At 50.8% G+C, this 25,957-nt stretch overlaps 1 protein-coding gene across 1 annotated transcript in view; it reads right to left on the bottom strand.

Moving 5' to 3' along the window:
* CPPED1 (calcineurin like phosphoesterase domain containing 1) overlaps positions 1-17,008 on the bottom strand; it is a gene marked incomplete at its 5' end in the record, with an annotated part of 28,244 nt that extends 11,236 nt beyond the window's left edge. Inside the window, 2 exons of the mRNA XM_084271028.1 lie at positions 8,982-9,200; positions 16,948-17,008. Coding sequence (XP_084127154.1) covers positions 8,982-9,200; positions 16,948-17,008 — 280 coding nt within the window. The remainder of the gene's footprint in view (positions 1-8,981; positions 9,201-16,947) is intronic.
* Between the last annotated feature and the right edge of the window lie 8,949 nt (positions 17,009-25,957).

The following is a 25,957-nucleotide window of genomic DNA, read 5'->3' as shown; positions in this document are numbered from 1 at the left end:
TAATTACTCTATTCATTACAAAGAGCATCTGTATCTGATGACTTGGTATTCCTTAGCTTAGAGCTCTGCTGCAGGTGAATGGGAAAAGAACACGCTGCCAAGAGGGAAGGTAACAAGCTGGTCTGGGTAGTGCCAGGGCAGATGTAACCACAAGTGGTTTCCGTTCCGTTTGCCCTGGCATCCTGCTCAGACTGCAGCACCCCAGGCTACACGCTGCCTCTGCCAGGCCTGCGACACGTGGCCTTCCCCAGAGACACACAGCAGCACAAACCGGCTCCGCTGAGGAGCGGCACAGGCACCTCTGGGATGAGGTTACCCAAAACACCTTCAGACAACTTAACAACACATAAAGACCTAGTGCAACCACTGCCTGGACTGCTAATTACTCAGTCTCCATACTTCAGTGTATCTTACAAGTGTCCCAAATCTACATCCGTTGCAAACACGTCATCTTTAAAGGGAAGTACAAATTTTCAGTTTGAAAAAGAAGTCAAACAGAAAATCACTTCACTATGAGCTTTTACGTGAGCAACCCTCATGAAAAGCCTTGATACGACACGTGCAATCTGCCTAACATCTAACCCCAGAGACTGGTATCAGAGAGCAGGTTAAGAGCTGAATTGGAGATTAAAATGCTACACAAAGTATCAAACGGGAACAGTAACCAAAGCTGATAAATGCAAAATACAAGAGTCACAGCACCAGGGATGAGAACAGGATTTATGAAAACATTCCTTCTGTGATATATTATGATATCAGGAGAATTACTCTGACATCAAAAGACAAGTAATTCCTGTCGGAAGCACCATGCCATTGTTATAAACAAGCAAGCAAGAGATTTGTGTGTTTTCCTGAGCCTTACAGTGCATCACAACTGCTTTAATCACAGAATCTCATTATTTGGGGCACTTTTCTGTTCCCAAGAGGTTTGTCCCTTTTTTGCTGTCGAATGTTTATGACTGCAGTTGCTCTATTCCTCCTGCAAGCCATCACAAGACTTCCCATGCATCACACGCTGATTTCGTGGAGAAGGGGGAGCCCAAGGCTGTACTCACAGCATGTCCTCCAGACTGCCTTTCATCTCCGATGTCCTTTCACCCCAAAGCTGTGACACCGACCCTCACCATGCTGCCTTCTCTCCTACTCTGCCCATCATACCAGCACAGGCAACTCCTCCTCACTGTCATGGCCAAACTCGTGCCCTCTTCTCACGTGTCTTCAAGTCGCCATCCCATAAAAGCAGCCCATGAGCAGTCAGAAAGAGACACCGTGCTCTCCACTTCACCCTCGTGACGACACACAGGGCACTGGCATAGGGAGATCTGCCAGGCCGCCCCCTCCGCTCCTCCCACTGCTCGTTAGTCTGTAGCTTCCATGCTTCCTGTTTTAAACCCCAAGTTTCCCCTCCAGCATCTGCCAGAATGAAACCACACAACACATCACATCACTCCACATGATTACAGGAAGAATCAGTTCATCAGTTTTAACTAACCCAGGAGGGTCGCACTCTGAAACAGGCTCCTCTGGCTTAGCCTCTGCTCTGGTAGCTACAACCTATCCTCTCTCTGCTTCAGACACGGGGTCTCTGATACTCACACAGCCTGAAAGCAACGTCACGACATGCAAAACCATAAAATTGTATGTATTATACAGAAATTATTATACATTAAAGATAATGTACGTATACTACAGAACAAGCTGGCTACACCTTTACTTACAACAAGCCTCGTGTCAGTAGTTCCTCAGAAAAGCAGGAACTGGAACACTCCTCTGCCCACAGCTGCAAGCGACCAACCTGTCCGCATGTAGGAAGGAAGCAGCCACGTGTCCTGAGACACAAAGTCATCCCGCTGGAGAACCTCCCTGCATGAAAGCCTAAGTCAAATCACAGCTCTGGGCACCGAAGCCAGAAATTCATCCCCAGTTCAGCTGATGCGTTACAGTAACAACCCTGCAGCAACAGCAAACCCTGTCTGGGCATCGGCTGCTCCTCGGCCCCGGAGCACGGCACTGACTGCAGCGACGGCACACGCGGCGTCCTGCCAGTGCCAGCCAGGCAGGTCCCACTGAGCAGCTGAATCCACGGCACCAACTGCTCCACCTTCTGCTGCCAACATCAGTGTTACACTTCGCTTAAGCACAACTCTGCTCTCGCCCCGACGCGTCTCCCAGCGCCGCAGGGCTGTCAGCAAGCACAGGCCATCACGGCCGCCGGGTCCGCTTGGATGAAGCCATCACAAGCAGGACAGAGCACCGCAGTGCTGCGGGGTTACAGCAACCTACTTAACCATGCCCAGGTTACCCAAGTCTTGCTTGCTGCTGTTTAAGAGACAGAGTGGGATCCGAATCCTTCACAGTCCACATGACAACCTGTGAGAACTGTACAGCGTTCCAAGGCCTCCAGCATATGCACTGTTTCAGGCCTGGCAGCCTCAGCACCACTAATCACCTGTGACACTCCTCACACGAGCCTATGAAGCTGTCCTCAGAAATGCCTGCCAAATGTGGGTACAGCAACTCAGGGAGACATGTGCTGCTCCTGACACCTACAGCATCATCCATCCTGGCAGGACCCTTGGCCATCACAGGTGAGGGGTGAATGAGCTGTCTGTCTGTCTGTCCGTCCAACGCTCCTTTCTGCAGCCCAAGTAACCTCCTGCCCGCCTGTCTCGCTGTGCCGCCCCGGGGCTGGCTGCGGGCGCTCCGAGCAGAGCTGACACACGCAGAGTCCAGCAGCAGCCAGAGCAGCTTGTCCAGAGCTGCGCACGGGAGCTGGACACTCCAGCCCAATTCCGACCCTGCACGGACTCCGTAAGAGCTGTCAGTTTGAGAAGGACTTGGTTCAGCTCGACTGAGTCCAAATGATGTGGGCGAGACCTGCTGCTGACTTCCAAGGAGGAGGAAGAAGAAGAAAATCCTTTACAATTCCGAGGGATGGCAAATGCTGGAGAAGGCCTTTGAAGAAGCACAGACTTCTGAACCAGAAAGAGCTCCAGGCACCTCATCTGACCAGACCGACTCTGTGCAAGTTACTCCTTCCGAACAGCCAACCCAACTCCAGCAGAACAAAGATGGGCACAAGGACTCCAACAGAGATACTCGCTGTCCAGCGCGCCCAGTAACTACCTGGCCATGGTGTCCACTCCATTTAAGCATTTCTGAGTGTCCACAGCAAGGAGCTGAACTGCTGAAGTTGAGCCTAAGATAAACTAGAGGCAGGTTTCCTGCCTTCAGACGCTGCCCGCTCACACGCTCCGGGGCCAGGGCTTTGTGGGGACACACAGGCAGCAGTTTTGCTTTTCACATGGAAGGTGAGTTTCAAAGAGCAAGCTTACTGAAGTCTCTGAAATGAGTAGGGCCACTAGAATGTCTTCATCAACTTTGAAACTAGTAAAAATAAAAGAGCCCCACCACACTGTAAGAAAGCCTGAACAGGCACAGCTGCTGATCTTCCTGGGATCAAGCTGGAGAGCAAGGTGACAACTGCTTCTGAAGTGAAATGGAAGTATAGGCAGATTCATTAAAATGAAGAGGTGCCATCGTAATTACACCCCTCAGCACGTCAGAAGAGCGGACAAAAGCAGTTCTGGAATTCAGTTCATTTCAAACATGATGGCTTACTCTGCTTTTAATTAAACAGTAATATAAAACAGGGTAAAGAGAGGAATGTCATTAAATGACTGTCAGATGCTTTGGCCCCAAGTGACCTGGGCAGGAGATGTGTGTGTCAGAGATTCACCTTCCCTTAACTGAGGAATTAGCACAAATACTCACAGTGTATTTCAAATGCCATAATACCCAATTCCAGTGGTTTAGATTTCTTCTAATTACCATACACACACAAATACATCTCAAACCACAAGCACAGGCATTACTCGCTCAGTGATCCATTATCACACTGCTACAGATCAAACTTAATCACCTCCTATCAGGATTTTTGATGATGCACATTACTAGACAAGTCTCATCTCATTTTGTCTCTAACAGCTATACTTTATACAGTCAGAGCCAACTCAACTTTGCAGGGCCCTTGCTGCCTTACTTGTTCCTTCACCCATGTAAGCACAGCAATTAATGAGCAGTAATTAAGGACCTGGCCTAAAGCTCCACCACACAGAGGACTTGGCTGGCTAGAGCTGACATCTGACAGGGCAGCAGTGTACCCTCCTGAAGTGGAGTTTAAACCCTTTCCTCCAAAGGAATCCCCCCCAAACACCAGCAGCAGGATGAGCTGGTGCCTCTCCATGGCCTTGTCAGGAGACCATCACCAGAACCAGCCCAGCTCCTGGCTCCTGTGACGATGGGGTGGAAACACAGCGGCTGCTCCAGGAACCGACCTACCCCCAGCTGGGGCTAAAGGAGAAACACAACAACGCTTCACGTTGGGCTGGAAGGGGACTGGGGCAATGTGCCATCGCTGCTCTGAGGGACAGACACCACAGCGTGCCATCGCTGCTCTGAGGGACAGACACCACAGCGTGCCATCACTGCTCTGAAGGACAGACACCACCTCTGTGGAGCTCACCAGCGAGGCTCAGAGGAGAGTTGGGTGCTGAGAGGAGGATTTTGCTGCCAACCACCCAACGGGGCAAAGGAGGGGACCAAGTGTGCTGCAGGCGATGGGGAAGGCGTCCGGCCGCAGAGCCTGACCTAACGGGAGCGTGACCTCCCTGAGCTGTGCTGACAGCAGCTGCTGGGACAGCCCTGTCGGCCTCCAGGTCCCTTGTCCTGCCACTCATGGAGATGAGCCCAGGGGCAGGTGCCGACAGGGGTACAATTGATCCCAAGGGTACAGCCGGTGGGCAGCAGCTCTGGGGCTCAGGGCAGAGGATCCTCTGGGTAAAGGCTGATGGAGGCAGTGGGAGCACTGGGCAAGCAGGCTCTGATGTCACCATGAGGTGCTGCTGCCATCCAGGTGGGCAGAGAACTACATGGGTGACAAATGGGCTGGGCCCTTGGGCTGGAAGGGTGCTGGTTAATGGCACCACATGGGAAACCGACGCTGAGCTCACCAAGGTTCCCACTTGGTATGAGAGAAACAGAAACACGTTTCCAGAGTTTTGGAAAAACGCAGGGACAAGAAACACACTATCCAAATCAAGGCCGTGCTAAGTGATGCGACACCACCTTAATGCACACAAACACCTTCAGAAGTCAGGGTTCATCATCATGCTGCACCCAGGTGTAAGTGTTGGTAAGAGTTTACAGAAATTATTTCCAGTAATGCAGTTGCACTAGAAGGTATTGCTTAAAATTCCTGATTATGTACCACAATATTAGTGCTACCAGGAATAGATATCCTATTCTTGATTATGTAATCAAGAAAAACTTCTGAAAATAATATTCAGAGTACAAACTACTTTTAATCAGTAGCTAAATACCAAGATAGTGGTGCTGATTACTTCGCTGCTCTAATGACATCTGTAATGGATGCCAAGTGCTGTGCCTGATTGCTTCCCAGCAGATCGGGATTCTGTTCATCACTTCTAGCTGCTGGAAGCCTGAGGTTTCTTGGAGTTCCTCTGCAAAAGGCTCCAGCATCCCTCCAGCTAACGGCCGCAGCGCGTGCTGTAAAACAGCCACTAAAAGCTTTACGACTGGTGCCTCACGAGAGAACATCTGAGGGGGAGATCTGGGGTGTCCATCACCCACCCATTTCATCGACAGGCCCTGATTTTAATGCAGTGCAATCCAAAGGACTTGATGGACCTTGGCCAACGGCTCACAAAGCAGAGCTGACCCTCAGCTGAGCATCTCTTTCTTCAGTGACCATGCTGCCCAGCAGCTGCCATCCCTGTCTCTGACGCTGGGCGTTCGGCTCTGGTGGAGGCAACACACAGGTGATTTAAAGGGCAATCTGAGAGGCTCAATAAGAGATGTGTACAAGCCAGAGCTGCAACTGTTCGACCTAAATCAGGGTCTCCTTTCGTGTCATTTCTGATTTTTGCCTACTGAAACAATGAAAATTTAATCCTTCTTTTTATTGAACTAACATAAAGGAATTGAGGCAGCAATTATTCTTGGAGAGACTCCTCAGTGGAGGAGTAGGGAATGATGGCAGTGCTGTTCTGCCATGGACGTGCACTGCACAGGGCTAAACATCCTTGGTTGGAACAGTGAACATCCTTACCTTACTCCAGCAAGGGAAACATTACTATTGGTCTTCTGCAAATTCTGCAAATATTTTCATCTGCAAGGGCTCTGGAAATCTATCTGCCATAAAAACTCCTGGATTCTCCCTTTGCTCTGTTCATTAACACAGTGCTGCCAAAAGGCTTCTCACCAGTTCAGACTTTTGCTGTAACAAACAATGAAAGTGTTGGCAAATTTCAGTATTACTCTGGTAATTTTGAAATGGAACTCCTTCGAAAATTTTTTAAGAGTTTAATCAGTAGCTGACAGCTTTTTATCTTATTGTGCCTCTACTTTAAGTTAGAACTGCTTAAGTGGATTATGTAAAGAAGTATGAATTCAAGCCCAGTATGAGCACTGGAATTAGCGGGGAGCCTTGTGCCGTACGACAGAGGAATACAGCTGCTCCGGCCTTTCATCCCAGCCAGAACTGGTGCAGAACTGTGGTGGGAATTCAAGACCTACCTGCTTTAAGAGCAAGGCAAGAACTCATTGCTTTGTGAGGAGGAGATCACCCCAGTCCTCAGTGTGTACAGGGAACGGGGCAGAAAGCTGGAGAAGGTGACTCGGTACCTCCAAGCCTTCCAAAAACACTCTCTGCAGGGCTGGTGGCGAGTGTTCATCGCAGGGGATTTCTCTTCTGACAAAAGAACATGCAGCAAACAGGCTCGTGCAAGGTGTGATTGGGCTTATTGATGCCGCTGCCTTGTGGCACCTCACACAGAACAGCCATCACCCAGCTGAGGCAAGGAAGCCGTCAGCACCTTGGTAAGGAGTTTTTAAACCCAGGGCCTGAGTTGTCTTGCTCTAACAGATCATTTCTTCAGGTGTTTTTAACTCTTTTTGTGCTTTGAAGGACTATTCCAGACCTAAGTGTGTGAAGGGAAAAGGGAGGAAAAAATCCTCTGAAAAAAATACAATTTCATTTCCAAAATGCACATTCTCACTTCAAACTGAAGTGGTTTTGAACTCTTTTAAACATCCAGATTGGATTCATCTTCTGTGAAGTATTCTTCTGCCCCTGCACTCCTGCCTCCCCACCGTATCCCCTCCTAGACCAGTAGGTACAGAGCTGCAACCCACAGGGACCTGCGCTGCAGAGCAACTCACTGCTACCCCTCTCATCAGTTTAGACAGAAAGACAAGTTGCACTTGTATGCACACCAGCTTCTGGCACAGCAAGGTGTCCTGCCAGTGCAGGCAGCAAGGGAGGGATGGGTCCAGGCAGATATTCACAAATCCCTCTTGGCAGCACGTTTCCTTAACTATTTCCATAGTTGTATAGTTATACAACAGCCTTTTGAGTATTAGCATAATTTTAATCAACAAGAAATTACTAGATGAATTAATAAAAGTGGCTCTCATGAGGTGATCACAGAATCATTTAGGCTAGGAAAGACCCTTAAAGTCATGGAGTAACCAACTGCTCCTTCTTGTGATCTCCTGGATGCTGCACTGGGCAGCTTCCAGCCCCCACACAGGGCACAGCACACAGCCCCAGCAGCACAAGCCCCTCGGTTATTCTACATGTCTGTGAGCAAAGTGAATACATGAGAGTGTCCTGCAAAGTCCTGACAGGTCTGTGTCTGAAGTACTGCTGAGTCTGGGGCACACGTGAAGGGGACAAGGGTGACACGGAGCTCCCTGGCTGGAAGAGGCCCACAGGGAGTGCTGCACCCAGCCCCCTGCTCACACCTCAGAGCTGGTGCTCTGCACGTCACTAAAGCCTCAGAATAACACACAGACAAAAGTACTCAGGACTCTGCGCTGGTTTATGAGTCTTCCAGAGATATCCAGCTAAAGGGAAATGAAAACAGCTCCCTGTACTGTTACCTTTGTGAGTGAAGGGCCCTGTTCAATAGGATGCAGCATACCCAAGCTTTCTCCTGAATTTGCTGCTTCTTACAAGGGTACCAAAGAGAACACATTTGCAACACTTCAATTAAAATTCCTCATCAAAATACTTACTCAAAACTTTGCTAACAGGAGAGACAGGTGACTCTTAGGAAGAGATTATTTTATGATGCTGGGGTAAACTTGTGCTTCCAAAATTAATGGCAGAACAGAAACCCACAAGCCAACTCCTAGCGACAGCCCCTGCGTTATGAGCAGGCTACTGAGGTGTTACACAGCAGATTCAACCCAGCTCAAATCTGTCGGTTTTTACACTTTCCCACTCCATCCCTAAAATTGCATTCCGGTCATAGGAACAGAGAAGAGAAAGTCTGTAGCCTGTGAGTGGTGTCAATCAATCTGACAGCTGAGGTGTGCAGCACCCCAAAGGGTCCCAGCACACTCTGTGCCCCCAGTGCGGGGGGGCTGGGGGCAGGTGCCAGACCCTGCGCCTGCACTCCCAGGACGGGCACGATGTCCCACCTAGGGCTGCCTGCAGCTCTGCACTGAGATCTGCTCTTCAGACCACCTGCCAACCTGTAACTTCACTGCTTCTTTCACTTTCAAGACAGGCATTTGTCTTCTTCAAAGAGAAAGTATTACCAGTCTGTGTTAAAGCTGTAACTGCCAAACTTGAACCCACCTTTCTCCAGGGCCTGCTGTCCCCCCTCTGTACACACAAACAAGCTGATCTGAGCCCCACAGGGCACGATGCAAGAACTTCAATTTGTGGACATTTTAAGAATTTAACTATGAACCAGGTGAATTTACTGGAAAGCCAGAGAAACCTCTGAGCATCACCCACTGTGGGTACTCAGAAAGCCACAGCCAGCTCCCGTTCCCTTGGCATCGCTCTCCCCAGTGGCTCCAGTCCCTGCCTGTCTCCTCAAAGCAGTCTGCTGTGTTCTTACAAGCACAAGGAGAATGGAGTTAGGATCCCCATTCACCAGCCTTACCTGGCATTCCGTGGATCAGGTCTCCACACAGCACAAAGAACTTGGGCTTGGGGGTTAGCTTGTTAACGGCCCGCACCGCTTGCTCCGCTAATCGGATTTCTTCTCCCCATTCATCATCTCCATTGGTCGTGTCTCCCACTGCCCAAGCTTTGATCAGCCCAAACTGAGGATCTGCTCCCTGGATGAAGTAGAAGGGCCCCTTCCATTGGTACTCATCATCTAGGAGGGAAAAAAATGAAAGCAATGAAGCAGTACAGAACCTTCCAAGGCGAATGGAGTCTCCCTGCATCGTTACACTGCCCGCTCTCTGCTTCAAGCTGAGGTCGTGTTACTGAGCGTTCAGAATCCTCCAGTCATTCGTACAGGACAAACACACAGGCAGAGGAACAGAATTTCCTCTAATGGGTAGCTGCAATAAATGAAAGTATATTAATCTAATTATACCACATGGTAATTAGAGACTGATTAGAGGAAAAGTAAGTGAAGAATTCAGCAAATAGTGCTGGAAATTACAAGATGACAACATAGCATGAGCACATAACATTGGATTTCAGTTGATGCTTTTAAGGCTCCAATTATTGCTTCTTTAATTAATGAGTTAAAGCATACACGTTTCACAGTTCCAACAGGCTTGTCCTTCAGTGATTACACAGCTGCAGGCTTTCTGTTCTTATACCTTGAGAGAGAAGTCAACACAGCACGTTCTCTGGAGTCAGAGCGAAGACTTTCACCAGGGCCAAGGCCCCCGACACAAACTCCAGCCATGTCGGCATCCACAGCCACAAGGAAAAGCCCAACCCAGAGCTGCCACTTGCTCCTGAGACCCAGGAGGAGCAGGGGAGCACTCAGACACACACACTGCCACTGGCAGGGTCAGGGCAGGCAGAGTACACAAGTATCCCCTTGTACGCCTGTTCCTCCAGCACCGACCAACCAGTACCACAGAAGGGTTACTGCAAAGAATACACATCTCAACACCAGGCAAACAAAGCAACAGCTGACTACGAGTTAAACCCAAAATGGGTACCTTGCTTCCTTCATTTGCCACCTGAATACTTCAGTTTTGGCAGCTGGCTCTGGCTTACTACATTCAGCACTTTGGAGTTTTCAAAACCAGCACTTAACCAGTTAAAAGCTCACTGACTACATCCATCTATAGTTGAATATGGCCAAAAAAAATGATACAGGAAATTGTCTCCTATTAAAATATAACCCATAAACGTACTTCCCCCTCCTCTCTGGCCTGAAATGCTCCTCTTCCAGCAGCAGTACCCCAGCACAGCCACCACAGGACCGACTCCGAGCCTTCCTTCAGGCAACGCAGCACAGGAGCATCTTCCTTTGCAAGAGGAGGGAGTGTCACTTCGAAGGAAGGTCAGGCAACCGGTCAGGATTCACCCCTCATACCACGGGTATGGGTGGGTAGGGTGGGATGAGGGAGGAGGGATGTGGGCAATGCCTGGAAGATGCTGCAGTTGTCACCTGTTGCCATGGCATCAGACCACATCCCCAGATGCAAGCTCCTACTTCCTTGGTTCCTAAACAAAATGGTTTATGGCCTCTTAACCCTGCCTGTTAATTCACACCAGCACTGCCTTGCTCCAAGTAATTATCATGTATTTTACAGTTAGAAACTTGTGGCCGTTCAATAGCCCTCAATTCCGAAATGGAATTAACCCCTCCAGTGCCATGGCTGGCTCAGAGAAGTGAATGCTCCACCTGCCCGCCAGTTGGCAACAGGAGCCTCACTGAACCACCCAAATGACACAACCTGAGGGCTGAGTTCTGTGTGGCACAATGCTGCTGCCACAGGAGCCAGCTCACCTGCTGCAGAGGTGCTGGGAGTGGAAAGCTGCAGGAGAAACAGCTGCTCAGGGAGTGTCCACCAGAGCCTTCACAGCCTGTACAAAGTAAAACCCAGCGAGGGAAGTCGGAAAGCGGAACGTGTGCTGGAGGAGAGGAACACTCCTCAGACCCACTGAGTGGGGAAACCCCCAAGCCCCTTGTGCAGAGCAGCAGGGTGTTTAACACCCATCCCTGTCTCAGCCACTAGCCAGGCAGCACGGGCCATCCAGGCTGAGCAATCCTGCTCTGCACTGACTATCCTGACATCAGTGTTACTGGCTGACCTGGGTAAAACAGATGCCAGGCAGAGCTCAGAAGGCAGTGTGTCTGCAAAGAGTGCGCGTTGCTTACGGGCACGGCGTGCTCCCCTTTCCAGAGGCAGCTGGAGCACCGGCACAGGCAGCAGGGCTGGACTAGTCCTAGGAACCGAGAGCTCACAGGGAGCATCCTGGAGAGACAAGTCTGGCAAGCGGGCAGAGCCGGTGGGGACCAGGCCGAGCTGGAGCATGGCGGCTGCAAAGCCAGAGTGGCGGCCATCCCGCCACTGGCTTTGAGGCCTTCTGGCCTTCCGCCCGCCTCAGGCTCAGCCCACCCGCAGCTCCCAGGCTGAGGGACCCGGGCGCTGCCAAGGCCGTGCAGACGCTCCGGTCTGGGTGGGCGAGTGGCGGTCACGTGAGGCAGACACACAGGGAGATGGATTTGAAAGGAGGTTCAGCACACAGACAGCATGGAGAAGTGGCAGAAGAAAGGAGAAACAGAAGCTGCGGGGGCGGAGGTGAGGAAGAGTGGGGAGAAAAGGGAAGAGATAGGAGGTGAAAAGAGAAAGGAACCGAAAGCGATGCAGAGGTATATGCTATATCCTCCTGCAGGGAAGGAGAAAATGAAGAAAGCAAAGCAGGGACAACAGGAAAGATCCAGGAATCAGGGCTACAGAAACAGCATTTCACTTAAAATGTGGATTCTACCTTTGTCTTATGTGATCACTCCAACTAGAAACCCTATTTAAAACCAAACCTGGTACTTAAACCAAGTCCTGCTACCTTATTACTTATGGAGCAGCTCTGACCGGTTCAGTTCAGTGCTTACTGAAGTGGTTCCCCACAAAGCAAAGTAACACATGGGAACAAAATAACACACAGACACTCAGCTTAAACATACAGCTTCAGCCTTTGTTTCTTGGGACTGTGCTCCGACCTCTGTAAATAAAAGCTGAGCATCAGGTGGTGTTGGTCCATGCCCACCAGTACCAGTGCCTAAGCCCACCCTGGATTCAGCTCAGCAGGAAACAACTCCTCATTCCCTGGATTTTGCATTGAATCACAAGTAGTGCCCGGGCAAATCCCTCTGGCACTGTGCAGAGGGGCCAGCAGCACCCAGCCCTGGAAGGAGTGCTGGGAGAGCGGCTGCTGCTGCCGTGCTCAGTTGTTGTGCTCTGGCCTGAGCTGACACGCAGCAGGGCCTCACCAGCAGCTGGGACTGTTACCATCTCCCCTCTGAATGTAGCAGGCAGCAGCTTCTGTGGGAGGGCTGTCACAGGCACCCTTCTTGCTGGGAGTTTTGATGCCCAAGCCATCAGGTGAGCCACATGCTTGTACCAGACAAAAAGCACCACGGCAGAGTGGCGGAGGATGGGGATTCAACTAATGAACGACCTTTTCTGCCTTCACCTGGCAAAACTGAGCAGAGCTGAGCGTGCCTGCCCTCAGCCCTGCATCCCTGCCAGCACCGAGGTCGCTGGCCGCTTCCTGCACTTACCACAGCAGCAGGAACACAAACGCCAGGCGAGTCAGGTAACCCGTGTGCCGGCAGTGCCACCGCTGAGGCACAGGAACGCTGTGGAGATGTTCTTACACACCCAGCCACACAGCCCTGCTTCCCTCCCTGCAAGAGCTGGGCAGCTGATGGCCACAACAACGTCCCACTTCAGAACATGCTGGTCCACCTCAGCCCCAGGAGCTTCCCAATCCCTCCTGCCTCCCATGCTTGCCCAGGTATGGAGAGGGCAGCGCCTACACACCAAACACCGCACAGAAGGCACAAACTTGTTCCTGGCAATGGTTTCACAGGCTACCTTGAAAGGGATTTGTTTTCACTCCTCTCAGTCCTGACATGACTTGAGAAAGCAATGAAGGGCTTGCACTACACCCTTCAGAACTCCTTGCCTAATGTTAAAACATTATCCACAATTAGGGCTTCAAAACCACCACTGCTACTGCCTGGTGGTCCAAAAGCAAGAGATTTCAGTCTAAGGAGATACATGTTCTTTCCAGCTATGTTTTCCACGTGTACCAGAGAGACTACTGAAGGCATGGCTACTGAGGGTTCTGCTGAATGACCAAGGCAACCGATCACACAAGGTGCAATTTCAGGCATCAGGGGAAAACCCATCAAAACAGGTACCAAAACACATTTTTCAGACGGAAAATAAAGGCCTTTAAAAGACTAATTATTGCAGAAATGATGTACAGTGAACCTAAACCACAGAGATGATGTCAGTACATGCTGACAGAATACAGTTTCTCAAATAAACCAGGCATTTTGCTATGTTAAAGATAAATTTTATCTGTTTTTAAAATACATACTTTCAAACTTCTTAGATAACTGTCAGGGTAGGAGATGCCCCCTCAGACACAGTTTATTTGTACCAAGGGCTACAGAACGCTCAGCTCTAGTCATGCCTTCATGCTCACCCCCAAATTTAACGTGCAAACGCAACACAGAGACTTTGCAGGCCAAGACTGTAGGTGTGAGGGGGGGTGGCTTGCATAATGACAAGGTAAAGTCACAGAAAGTTGCTCAAAACCCACATACAAATTTGCCTAATTCATACAAGAGCTGGGAAGGGAACACGCCAGCTGGGAAGCAGTTCTGTTTGGTGCTCAGACACGCTCTGCTGAGGAGCTCTGCAGGACTGACCGCAACGTGCAACGCTCCAGCCAAAGCAAGAAAACAGATCAAGCACGGCTGTATTTGGTTTCAAAGGAAGGAGAATTACACCCCACTGCGACACCAGGGGCTCAGACCACACGCACAGCATTTACCAAGGACTTCAGAGAAGACTGAGAACAACCCAGACTGAGTAAACACCACAGACAGCAGCTGTAAGGATGCTAGCAGAGTGGGACAGCATCCTTCAAAAAGCTAAAGCATCCAAATAAAGAAAACTGGAAAGACTTTATGCACTGAAGGTTAGATACAGAAGCACAAGGAGTCAAGCTAAGAGAAGCCAACAACCAGAAACAGTGTGAACGTGAGAACTAACCAAGCCCTTCTCAGAGGAATTCAGAGCAGGTGGCCCACCCTGGCAGACCCTCGAAGGCTGACACGTGCTGCAGACCTGCAAGACACACCCCAAGACAAGGGCAGAGCTGAAACCCAACCTGCACTTCTGTACCCACGCTTGCTGTGAAGATGGAATGCCAGGGCTCTTCCCTACAGATGGAGCATCGGGTCCATCTCAAATCAAACTGCCAGTGGATGGATCCACAGAGACAAGAAGGACTCTGAACCTCTTGGATTGGGTGGCATCCACAGAAGAACCATTAACCCCTGGGGGGGGGTGCCTCTTGCCAAAAACTACCCTTGCACCAGAGGGGCAAGAGGAGGGCAGGATCACTCCTCCATTTACGAGGGTTCCCTGAGCAGTGTGCAATGACCGACAGCAAAACTGGTGTCTGTCCGTGAGAGAAACTGCTGCACATGGCACCTACTGCACCTACTGACTCTTCGGAACCAGCATGGATGGGTTTTACCAGGCAAGGGACATCCACTGGATGCCATCTCCAGGAGGCACTGAACCATCACGCTCCAATGGCTCTGACTGGTGCCAAGCTGTCTTGAACATCCTCACACACACAAACCAGTGGTAAGAAAAGAGGAGCAGACAGGACACACAGACCCCCCTGAACCTGCAGTGGGCCCCATACCATTCTACAAGCCTGGAACGGTCCCTAACAGCATCCCCACAGCAAGGGAATGGAATTTCCTAGAATGACACCATTCAGCACAGTGGATTAGGGCTGGTTTGCAGAGCTGGGGACAGGCGTCATCACGCTGTCGATGACCACGGAAGGGTGTGAACTGCAGCGCGCGTGGGAGAACCACTACCGACTTCACATGAACAAAGTGGCATGAAGAGAAGTCACCTCTGTGCTCAGCAACAGCAAAACAGCAGAGAGAGGAAAGGAACAGAGAGCAGGGAAAAACAACTGAGAAACCCTGAAGGAGCCTGGGCTACAGCTGGTGTGGGGCTGACAGAGGAACAAGGCCACACATGGGAAGAGACTGGGAGGCTGCGATGCTGGCTCTCTGCCTCCCCCATGTAAGGGTTTGCAACCCCCAGCAAAAGCCAGGTACCAGGGAGAGACACGTCTCAGCCAGTTTGCTGATGCACTAACGCTTGCTGCCTTACCTGGGAGAAGTTATACCCACCCACGCTCTGTGCAGCGCGCTACCAGCACACTCCAGGCACAAGCCAGCCCCACACCCCACACCAAGACCACACACCCCATGGCTCTTCCTGAGAAACGAAGGGAGGATTTACCCCACGTACAGTTCTGTGTCTTCCTGAGACACTGACAGAAGCAGCAGACACCTGAAGCCTGACTTTTCCTGGGTAGAAAAGACAAAGTTCATTAAAACCATAAAGCCTTAGCATGGGTGGTCTCTCATGGTACCACAACTGTCTATGTGCAGTTTGCCACAGCCCGAGCTGCTGGTGCTCGCGTGGCGCGTACTGAGAGCCGATCCCAGCAGGTTACAGGTGTAACTGCCACACTGTGGGAAGGCAGATGGAGCAAACCCCTCTCAGGCCGCAGGACTTGCAGTAAAGAGAGGAGGAAATTAAGCCCTCAACGGCGAACCACAAACGTAAAGCAGCAGCAGTGTGCCAAGCCAGGGGAGGGTCAGGACACATTCTGTGTGGCTGCCTGCTTAACAGGAGCGAGACCTGAACACCGAGAAAACAAGACACAGACAACCGGTTTTCACCTTAAATCCAAGAATCTTTGACCCAGCTTTATCAGCCCTTGGCTCTGTTCCCTCTCCCCGCCCCCCGCCTCCCTCATTGAGTTACTGAGCCGCTGTGTTGAACTTTAGCCTCTCAGGTGAGAGCCAAACAAACTCCTGACAAAGACACGCTGCACCGAGAGCTGGCAGCTGGGCTGTGAAAGTCCCGAACAGCACTGAAAACAAGCAGCGGGTGAGAAAAGCCTCGGCTCGTATTCAAAGGGCAGCGAGCGAGGAGCATTCGGGGAAAACAACCGCCCCTGGAAGGTAGACACCCAGGTCGCGTTTTCTCCGTGCTCAAGAAGCAACGTTCGGCCGCCCCGGAGCTCCGCTACCGCCACGGCCCCGCCGAAGGGCTGGCAGAGGAGGCGTCGCTCTGCCCCGTCCCCGCAGTGAGCGCCAGGCCGGCTGCTCCCCGCCCCGCCGGCGGCCGAGCGCGTCACGGGGCGCCCAGGGCCGAGGGTCCCTTCCACGGGCAGCAGCGAGGCACGGCGCTTCCCGCAGCTGCGGCGGGCCGGGGCGGCAAGCGAGGGAATCCGGCCCCTCCAGCGCAGGGCAACGGGCGGGGGCTGCTCGGCCCGGGGACGGAAAACGCGGACGGGGCGCGGGGGCTCCGTCCCGGGCAGAGTCCGGCCGCGGGCGAGGCGCCGGCACGGCCCCGGGCCCGGGCCCGGGCGGAGCGCGCTTACAGCCGGGCCCGGCGCTGCCCGGCCACGGGAGCGGGACCGGCCCCGAGAGCCCCAAGCTCCGCGGCGGCCCCGCGTCCTCCCCGCCGCGCCCGGTTCGCGCGGCTGCCCCTCGCCAGCAGGACCCCTCCGGCCTCGCCGCGGGCAGCGAGGCCCCGGCGGCTGCACAGCCGAGGCTCCGCGGCCCGAGGAGCGCCTCGCAGCCGCTTCCCCGCGGAGCCGGCCTCGGCGGAGGCGTCGAGAGGCCTCTGCTCCCCCCGAGACGCCACGGCTCCGCGCTCAGCCGAGCCCCGCCGGCGGCACGCCGAGCGCGGCCCGCTGCCCAGGGCCCCGTCCCAGCCCTTCCCGGTGCTCCTCCCGCCGCCGCCGGGCAAGGCCGCGGGGAAGAGAGCCCGGCAGACCCCGCCGAGGGTCCGCCCGGCGCCTACCTGGGCGGAAGGCGGTCAGAGCCCTGCCCCGGGCGCTCAGGAACATCTGCCCCGCCGCCATCGCTGCCTCCTCGGCACGGCCGCCGCGGGAGCCGCCGGACGGCGAGGGGGCGGTGCCGCTCCGCGGGGGCGGTGCCTGGGCGCGGGCGGGAGCGGCCCCGCCGGCAGCGCGCGGAGTGGCGGGTTGGCCCCGGACGAGCCCGTCGCTCGCAGGCCAGAGAGAACCCGGCGGAGCCCCCGCACCTGCGGCCGTCCGTGCCCGCGGGCTGGGGTCCCAGCAGCAGGCTGCGCGGCTGGCGCAGGGCAGCCGACAGCCCGGGTTAGCGTGGCGAGGCGGCGCGGGCTTGGCCCTCGCTGGACTTTCGCCGGTGGGCGCGAAGTGCTGGAGGGAACCTTTGTGTGAGGCCGCGTTGGGCACGGGGCTACAGGCGTTTCACTCGGGTGCTGCCCACCCAGACGTGCCAACGCCGCCACGGGCACGGCTGCAGGAAGAGGCCATCACGCTGTGACAGGCACGGCTGCAGGAACGGGCTGTCACTGTGACGGGCACAGCTGCAGGAACAGGCTGTCACTGTGACGGGCACGGCTGCAGGAACAGGCTGTTATGCTGTGGTGCGGGCCCGCTCGTGCTGGTGTGAGCGCGGTGGGATGAAGGCCCCAAAGAGATCGTCAGCCTTGGTCGCGTCTGTTCCCTTTTCCTCTCGCAGGGCTGAGCAGCCGTGCAGCGAGCGTGCGGCTGCGTGAGCTCTGCGGGTGCAGCTCCATCCGCATCAGGTGGAGCACGAGGCTGCCTTGGCAGCGAGCGGGCTGTGTGTAGCACAGGGATGGGAGCTTGGGATCAGCACACCCAGCTCCCTTCGCCAGAGTGTGGATGTGTTGCCAAAGGCAACCGGTTTCCGTGAGGCAAGTTGTACAGTCTGAGAGACTGAATCAGGCCAGCAGAGACGTGCCTTGGGACCTCCTGGGCTGATCCAGGCCCTGGGGATTTCACAGTGCTCTTTTCCAGGCACGTGTGGGGGCACGTGCTGTCAGTTCTGTGCCGGTGTCTGTCTGCAGGACGGGCCACAGGAGCCTCGGGATGCTCGGCCACCTCCGCGGCTGAGCGTGGTGGGTGTGCGCTGCGTGGCTGCCTCCTCCTCCTCTTGGGATGGAAACCTCTGGTAGCACCCCAGTGCTGTCTGCCGTAACGAGGGTGCCGCAAGACGTTTCCACATGGTAATTTCAACACATTTCCTTGTGATTTTGCAGCCTGAGCTGTAGTGTTTCCATCCGCAGCAATAAAGGCCCGTTGGCAGGTCCCTGTGAGAGCTGCGGATGGGAGTGTGTGTGCAGCAGGGGGGTTGCTGCTCTCACGCTGCCAGTTGAAGCATGTGTTTTTGAAGCTAAGCTCATGGACAAAATGCTACACAGCTACTAAACTCACTTTACTATGACTAAATCGTTTAAAGTTACTCCTGGTCTGTGTCAGTTTAATTACAGATTTTCATAGACTTGTTCCTGATGAGACCTGGATAAAGCAGCAGAATCTTGTTACAGGACTTGACTCATTACACAAAGTGTCATAAATGTAATGACACCCTATAAATAATTTCAGTACCACGTGTCTGATCTTATTTACAGAGTAAAAACTGAGCATAATGTCACTAATTAAAAAAGTTAGTGTGAGCACAGAGAGGCGAATGTACCACTCTGGAGGAACATGCAGTACCTGGAGAGTGAGATGGGTAAAGCCTGAGAAACAGAGGGATTGAGAGGGCAGTGCTCACGTAAAGCTGCGCTGAGGAAAGGCTGTGGTCGGGATAGTGCAGGTCTGAGGAGGCCAGACTCCAGTACTGCTCTAGCATTACATCGTGCTGCAGTCCTTACACCTCTCAATAGTCTGCATGGCCTGAAAACCCCAGTAGCAGCCACTCCAACATGTGCTTTCAGTGCACACTGGTATGTGTGAGTCCTTGGGGGGGTGAGAGGAAAAAAAGGAAACAAAACCCGGTGACATGAAAAGGATCCCATCAGTGTGTTTCCTTCGAGACAACCTGGACTTGCTGAAAATAAGTAACGCAGACAATTTCTACTGATCTCTTCTGCCAGCTTCCATAAATGCTCTGGCAGGACAGCATGTCTAGCAGATGTAACACCTTGGAAGGTTCAGCGCATGATACTCCTCCTCTTGCCCTCTCCAAAACAGCTATTGGATAAAAATGAGCAGGTTTGGGGAGGTTAGAGTATCCTCTCCTACTTGCCCACTTGTGTCCCTATCTCCCGTTCCACTGCCAAGATGACTCTGCCAGGATAAATAAAGGGAGTGATCTGAGCCTGAAACCTGACAGGATGGTAAAACTTACAGGCTGCTCCTCTGACATTCTGTATGAACACAAACCAAGTGCTGTGCTAAAGCTGCTTATCAGTGTGACAAAAAGGTCCTGTGACTCTTTGGCCTAGATACCAAATGGGTTTCAGTTTCACAGGCCCCCAGAGCAACAGAAGAAATACTAAAAATATTTTGCACAAGCCAACTTAAAAAGACAAGCTGGGCAGGGCCAGTGCTGTGTTGCTAGGAAGGGAACACTGGTGACATTGATTATTTCCACAGTTAAGAATCCACAATGAAATTGATTTTTATCTGACTCATTTAGTGTGGGCAGGCTCCATTTGTTCAAGAAACCTGTAATATATTCCTTGAATCACTGTAACTATGAGAGATATAAAAGCTGATGTAACGAGTTAAACACACTATTTAACTCAATTTGTTTTGCACACTGAATTCCTGTCGCTGACAACCTGGTAGAACCTGGGTCTGCTGGTTGCTTCAGCAAGACGTCTTGTGTGTCATCAAGAGTTCTCCTTCATTCACATGCCTCTGATTTTGGATTTCCCACCCTGAGGCTTCATTTTCAGGTACACCAAGTGCCTGCACCTTTCCTTGAACAACCGAGACTGGGGCTGTCAGCAAATTCCAGAGTCAGGAGCAGTAATGAGCCCAGCGAGTGGGAGAGCTCCACTAGAAGCAATTAGCTGATCTGGTGCATGTTTTTGCCACATTAGGTGTCTGCTCCCAAGGAGCTGGGGAGGTTTGGGTCATGAGTTTGTACTGAAACTGATAGACACAAAAAATATGTAGAACTCCAGCAGGTCTAGAGCCAGCTGCAAAAATAAAGGCTTGAACCCAAGCACCTGTTTCCAGAATTGTGCAGAAGATGTGTGACTGGCAGCTGCCTCCTCCTGCACCACCCAAGAGCTTCTCTGGAGCTGTGCCAGTCACAACTGGGCAGCATTTACCTGCGTGATCCCTGCTGCTCCTCAAGTGCTCCCAGTCACAAGTGGGAGGGAGTCAGGCAGGTAAATAGATTGGAAGAAACTCTGCGATGCGCCTGTGTTTTAGGAGTGCTAATCTGCTATTGGGCTTGGCTTAAGAAGAAGATCTAGATTTCAGAGCTTTCAATTCACATCTAGATCTAAAAGTTGGACTCTTCTTATTTTTAAACAAACAGAATTTCCACTAATGCACAAGCAAAAGCAGCGATCTGGCAGAAGCAGCAGTATTTAGTATATGCATCTGTATGCAAGGCTCTCTCCTTCTTTGCTGATAAATGACATTTTATTAAGAAAAAACCAAACACAAACAGCCAAAACCCACCCCAGTTGATCATTAACCACAGTTGCTATTCCTGCTAAAAAAATCAAAGAAGCAGCAATCCTTCAAGTATTAAAATTCAATAAACAATCAGAGCACGTAGATGCTTTTTCAGCAAGGCTTACAAGGAGGACATTCTTGTTTTACTGTGACACTGATTAACTCAAAACGTGTTGCAAACATTCGGGGCAAACCCCTTTGTTCCCTTGCTCGAAGCACAAGGTTGTTTTTCAGGCTGGAAGAACACATTTGTACATTACAGGTACCACACAGACAAGCTGGGATTTCTGAAAAGATCACGCTTCCTTCTTTTCCCTTCCTGTATGAAGAGAATACATCCCCTTTCACACAGAGGAAATACTTGCTCTGGTCACCTGAATTTTAGCAGTCAGGCTGTCTGCAGCTCCCTGGTTTAACCATGTGTATCTCTGAGCAGCACACACATCACCATTCTGACAGGATGTGGCAAACCACACACGGAGGAGGCGCCAGGTTGGTGAGAGGAAACCCACCAAGCCACAGCAGGGATTGCAGCAACCTCATCAGCTGAGAGAGGGGAGATGCTTTGTGGAGTGGGGGCTTCTGCCAGAGGGAGAGGCTGGACACCCCAGACCTGTCCTGCTGGAAGCAGGAGCTGTAGTCAGGCATCCTCAGGCCAGGAATCCTCCTGCTTTTCCCCAAAATGCAGCCCAGCCCACAGACTGCACCAGCAGTGGAGAGGATTTCTGCTGCCTCAGGGAATGCTTCCCTTTCCATCCCCTGAACCCTCACAGCGCTGCTCTACACATGACATTCACTCATGCCACGTGCCAGGTCTGGCATGTGAAACAGCTTAAAACAGACTGTATCACCTGTGATGTCAGGAGACAGCAGTGACTGAACTTCCTCAGACAGGATACCAGTCAAGGATGCATCTATTTTGCCACAGATTTCTGTAACACAGAATGTTTTTCCCGTAATTAAAGCTGGAGATGAACAAAGAAGGTACTCTGGGACAACCACAGATTAATTTAGCATAAATGACCCATTTAAGCTTTTTTCCCACTCAAGTAATAACTGAAGAAAATGAGTTCAGAGACTGATGAAGGATACCAAATAGGTAATTATTGCTATTACAAACCTCTTAGTTTAATTTGTAGGAAATATGATTTGAAAATTAAATAGTACTTGATTTTTTTAATGCTTCAGTGTGGAGACTCTCTCAGCTGTGCCTAGCACTTTTGTTTCCCAGAACTTCAAGGACCTTTCCTTTTCCATTAATGATACCATTAGATAACCAGAAGGATCCATTTTTCAACAGTATTATCTCAGCCATACATTCCCCTCTTGTCTTGGGTTCCTGGTCTAAAGAAGTGTGGGTGTTTTACAGGCCTTGGCTGGAAAGAGATAAAGTTTGAATCTGGACACAGGCAGAGGCACACAGAGGCTGATTTATGAGCACGGACGCAATATGCACCACAGAGCTACTGCATCCAGGCTGAGTAACAGATGAGGGCAGGGCTGCATGCCCTAGCAGGCAAAAGCAGTCCTGTCTCCTGCTAGCCCTTTACTCAACCACTCTCCTTCCCTGTGTTTGCAGTTATGTTTCTCCAGATTCCTTCCAGTTGTACATACTCATGTAACAACGGAGCCAATGGCAGCAAACACTCTGTGTTCCCATAGCACCGCTCCTGAGGTTTTAACCCTCCAGTATTTGTCAGCTTTCTGATAGAAATGCAGCCGAGTCCAGTGAGAGAATACCAAAAAGTAGACTTGGACTGAGGAGAGGGAAATGGCTCTGCTGCTCCCTGAATGCCTCCTTTTCAAAACAGTGGACAAGTAGATTTGATTTGTGGAAATTAGTGCTTGGTGTTATCCATACATTTGCTGAAGGATGATCCCAATAAAGACATGTCCCCTGCACAGCAGGCAACAAAGCCCCTCTTCTCCTGACACGTTGGAAGCACTAGGGAGAACTGCCACATTTGCCCATGGTCACAGGCATTGGCAGCAGGGGACACGGAGCAGCTCTGTGCTCTGCACAACAGCAGGCTGACACCAGGAAGAGTGCTGTGTTGACACAGAGCTGAGACCTTTTCTGCTTCTCACACCCACCAGTGGGCTGGGGGTGCACAGGGAGCTGGGAAGGGACACAGCCAGGACAGGTCGCCCCAACTGACCCAAAGGATATTGTGTGGTGTGTAAAGCTGGGGAAGGCAGAAGGGAGACTTTTGTCTTCCCAGCCCCTTCACACGGGATGGAGCCCTGCTGTCCCAGGGATGTGCTCAACAGGCAGAGGTGTGATGAAGCAGGTTTAGCTGTGGTGTGCTGACAACACCCATTTGACAACAGACTGGCTGCAAACCTGTGGTCTTGAATTTACAGGATGGTCTTACTTTATAGGCTCAGCTACTGCAAAGAGTGATAAAGCAGGAATGTCCTAAAAATAGTGAAGTACAATTAACATTTTTGTTGAACACAGTGGGATGGATTCATCAACCAGAACAATTTTTCAATAATTAACTGTGCTGAATTTTTCATTAAAAAAGCACAACATTCATACAGTGTAATTAGTACAGTGTGAAAGACATTTGAATTAGTACAGGATAACTTTGTCATTGGTAGGTAAATTCGTAGTGTCAGGAAACGTTCTCCTCCCCAGGTTCTAGGAATTATGTGCCTAGCATTCCCTTGCAGCACACAGCACAAGCTACTATTAATATTATATCTATAGCTGAACATAAGGTATGGAGGGAGTATTTAAAATGTTTAATTATTCAAATGAAGGAATTAATTGACTGTAGCTTTTTTGCAGTTCCACAATATTTCTAAACATTAGAAGAGCTCAGCATGCTAGGAAGAGTACAATAAGTGCCTAGGAAGAACGAAAAACAAAATAAGGGGAAACTGAAAACTTTCCCAGTAAGCAGAGCTGTGGCACACACCCTGTACGTGCTGTCATTTGGAGGTACCAGCACGATTCACACCCATGGGGCATTCCTATGTATTTAGACTCCTGAATGGCAAGAAATCAGATGAGAAAAACAGGAGCTTATCATTCCTAGGAGAGTGTAGGCTGGTGATGTTTGCATATTAACAACCTAGCCAGGGCTCTCGCAGAGGTGGCCAGACTACCGACTGGTGCAGGCATTTACCAGTTAACTTTACTGTAAGGAAAATATAAATTGACTTTTACCATCTTTTACTTAAATCCACAGCACACACAAATTCACAGCAAGATGGATGGTTATGCATGTGCCTCTTGCCTCTAAATCTTTTTTATCTTAGCATCTTGGCAGGAATAGGAGAAATCTTTTCAGGGAAAAGGTACATCACATTTGAGGCTTCAAGAGATCTGCACATTTGAGGGCTTGTAAACACAGCCCAAGGCTTTGATCTCCGGTGTTTAGGCTCAGTCTTTCAAGGGGTGCCTCCTTACTCCTGTTTCATGATGAGTTTTGTAGCTCAAAATGTTTTCAGAGAATGCAGCGACCTTTTGAGTTGCAGATGCCACGGGAATTATATTGTACTCCAGTGAAAACCTTGAAGAAAGGCCTTGAATGTGAACAAGTAGTGACTGATTGGAGAGCCAGTGGAGTATATCTAGTGTTGGTGTAGTACTCATACTCGTCCTACCACTTCAGATTTGAAGAGCAAAGTGAAGTCCAAACGATTCGCGTTGAGGCTTCCCGTGCCGACTGTAAGCACGATGAGATCCTGCTCACCAAAGAACCTCTTCTTGCTTTTTCTGTCCTTCCGCATATTAATCTGAAGTAGCTTCTTCATCTCTTATTAATGCTTTCTGTTAAGTAAACAAAACAAAACAGCAGAAAGAAACCAGGGACGAGTTCTTCTTATGCTGAGAAGAAGAAAGTAGGAGTCAGAGTCCAGATTCTTGAGTCGATTAGCAAAATGCACCTGCTCGCTACCTTCTGCTAGCTGTTCAACCTCCCTGGAAGAGCCCTGGTGAGACAGACCTCTCTATCAGCACTTCACTGCCAGTTGTGATGTTTTCCAGCCAGTAGCAGACTTTTTGTTCCATCCTTCTGAGGCAGCTGTCTGTTTGTGCCACAGAGAGAGCTTACGTATCCGAGTCCGCGCTTGAGATTCCTCTCCAAAAGACAGGTGTGGTGGGAAAACAGCTTGAAGTCAGGCATTTGGAAGAGAGTAACTGGCGTGGGAAAAACCTATCTATGCACATATAATAAATACATGCTCAGAGTATGTGTAGTATGTAAAAAGTGTGACTGATGGATCTGATCCAGTGGGTGATGATCCTGATGCATTATGCTTATTTGACATACAACATGTGACGTAATACTGTATCAAGAAGCTGCCCAGTATTTACTGCTGTGTATGACACATCCATTTGACTCCCAGTTCCAAATGACAGGCCCTTTTTGCCTTCATCAGTTCTCAAGCTGTTCTGAACTAGTCTCATTTGCCATCGAACTGTTTGATGGAGATCATCACAGTCCTTGCTGGAACAGGCTGATAGGAAGGCAACTATTCCGTTTGCCTCTCGAGAAATCTTCCAGGCTAATTTGGCTCAAGAGAAGGTCAAACTGAACTGGGAACCAGATTGGTTTACGTATTTATTTTCAGGCAGGCTATAGCCAAAGTATAATATTGTTAAATATAAACTGTACAACCATATAAACAGATGATTTATGCGAGTCAGCCTACTTTCATTCATCTGTCAAGGAGGAGGAGGAATCAGAGAGAATCAGCATGAAGACTCGGCATAACTTTTGTCTGCCCAGAGCCTTCTGTTGAGAATTTATTTGGGGCTGAACTGACTTTGCATAAGGCAAAATTTCCTTCCTGGAGCAGGTTCTGTCAGCCAGCACTGCCAAACTGCAGTAGGGCTCCTCTCACCCTGCATTTTAAGGCTTGAGAGATCTGCACATGCTGTTCATGCACTCGATACGGTGCAAACCTTGGAGCCCCCCTATTGTAAGTAAGGATGGGGTGCCTGTCTAGGAATGGGAGGAAGCCCTGACCTGACCTTGCTGTCAGTCAGAGATGATACCATAGACAGACTGGTACTCCAAAGAGTTTCCAGTCTCTGCTCTTGGCTCCCCAAGCCAAGAAATCAGTGTAATTCTGGTGCTGCTCTATTTTCTCCCTTCATCTCCTCACTGGGCAATCTGACACCCTTTGTCTCAATAAAGAGTGATCCATTTTTTGCTAACTAACAATCAGCAGAGAATACTTGCTTTTCTGGCTTCTGCCAGGTTTGCTTAATTGGACTCTTAGGATGAAAAAAAGCTAGCATAAGGCTCTGCTAGTAGTCTCAAAGCTATGATTTTCAGACTTTTGCATTAATTTGCTTCTGGATAAACTTTAGTTAATCAGATTTTCGCAACTCAGGCAAATAAAAAGCAAAATCCACCCTGG

This window comes from Gallinula chloropus, assembly GCF_964237585.1.
Source record: "Gallinula chloropus genome assembly, chromosome: 15".
Taxonomy (NCBI): domain Eukaryota; kingdom Metazoa; phylum Chordata; class Aves; order Gruiformes; family Rallidae; genus Gallinula; species Gallinula chloropus.
The sequence above is the reverse complement of the archived record's forward strand: the minus strand, read 5'-3'. Positions and strand labels throughout refer to the sequence as shown.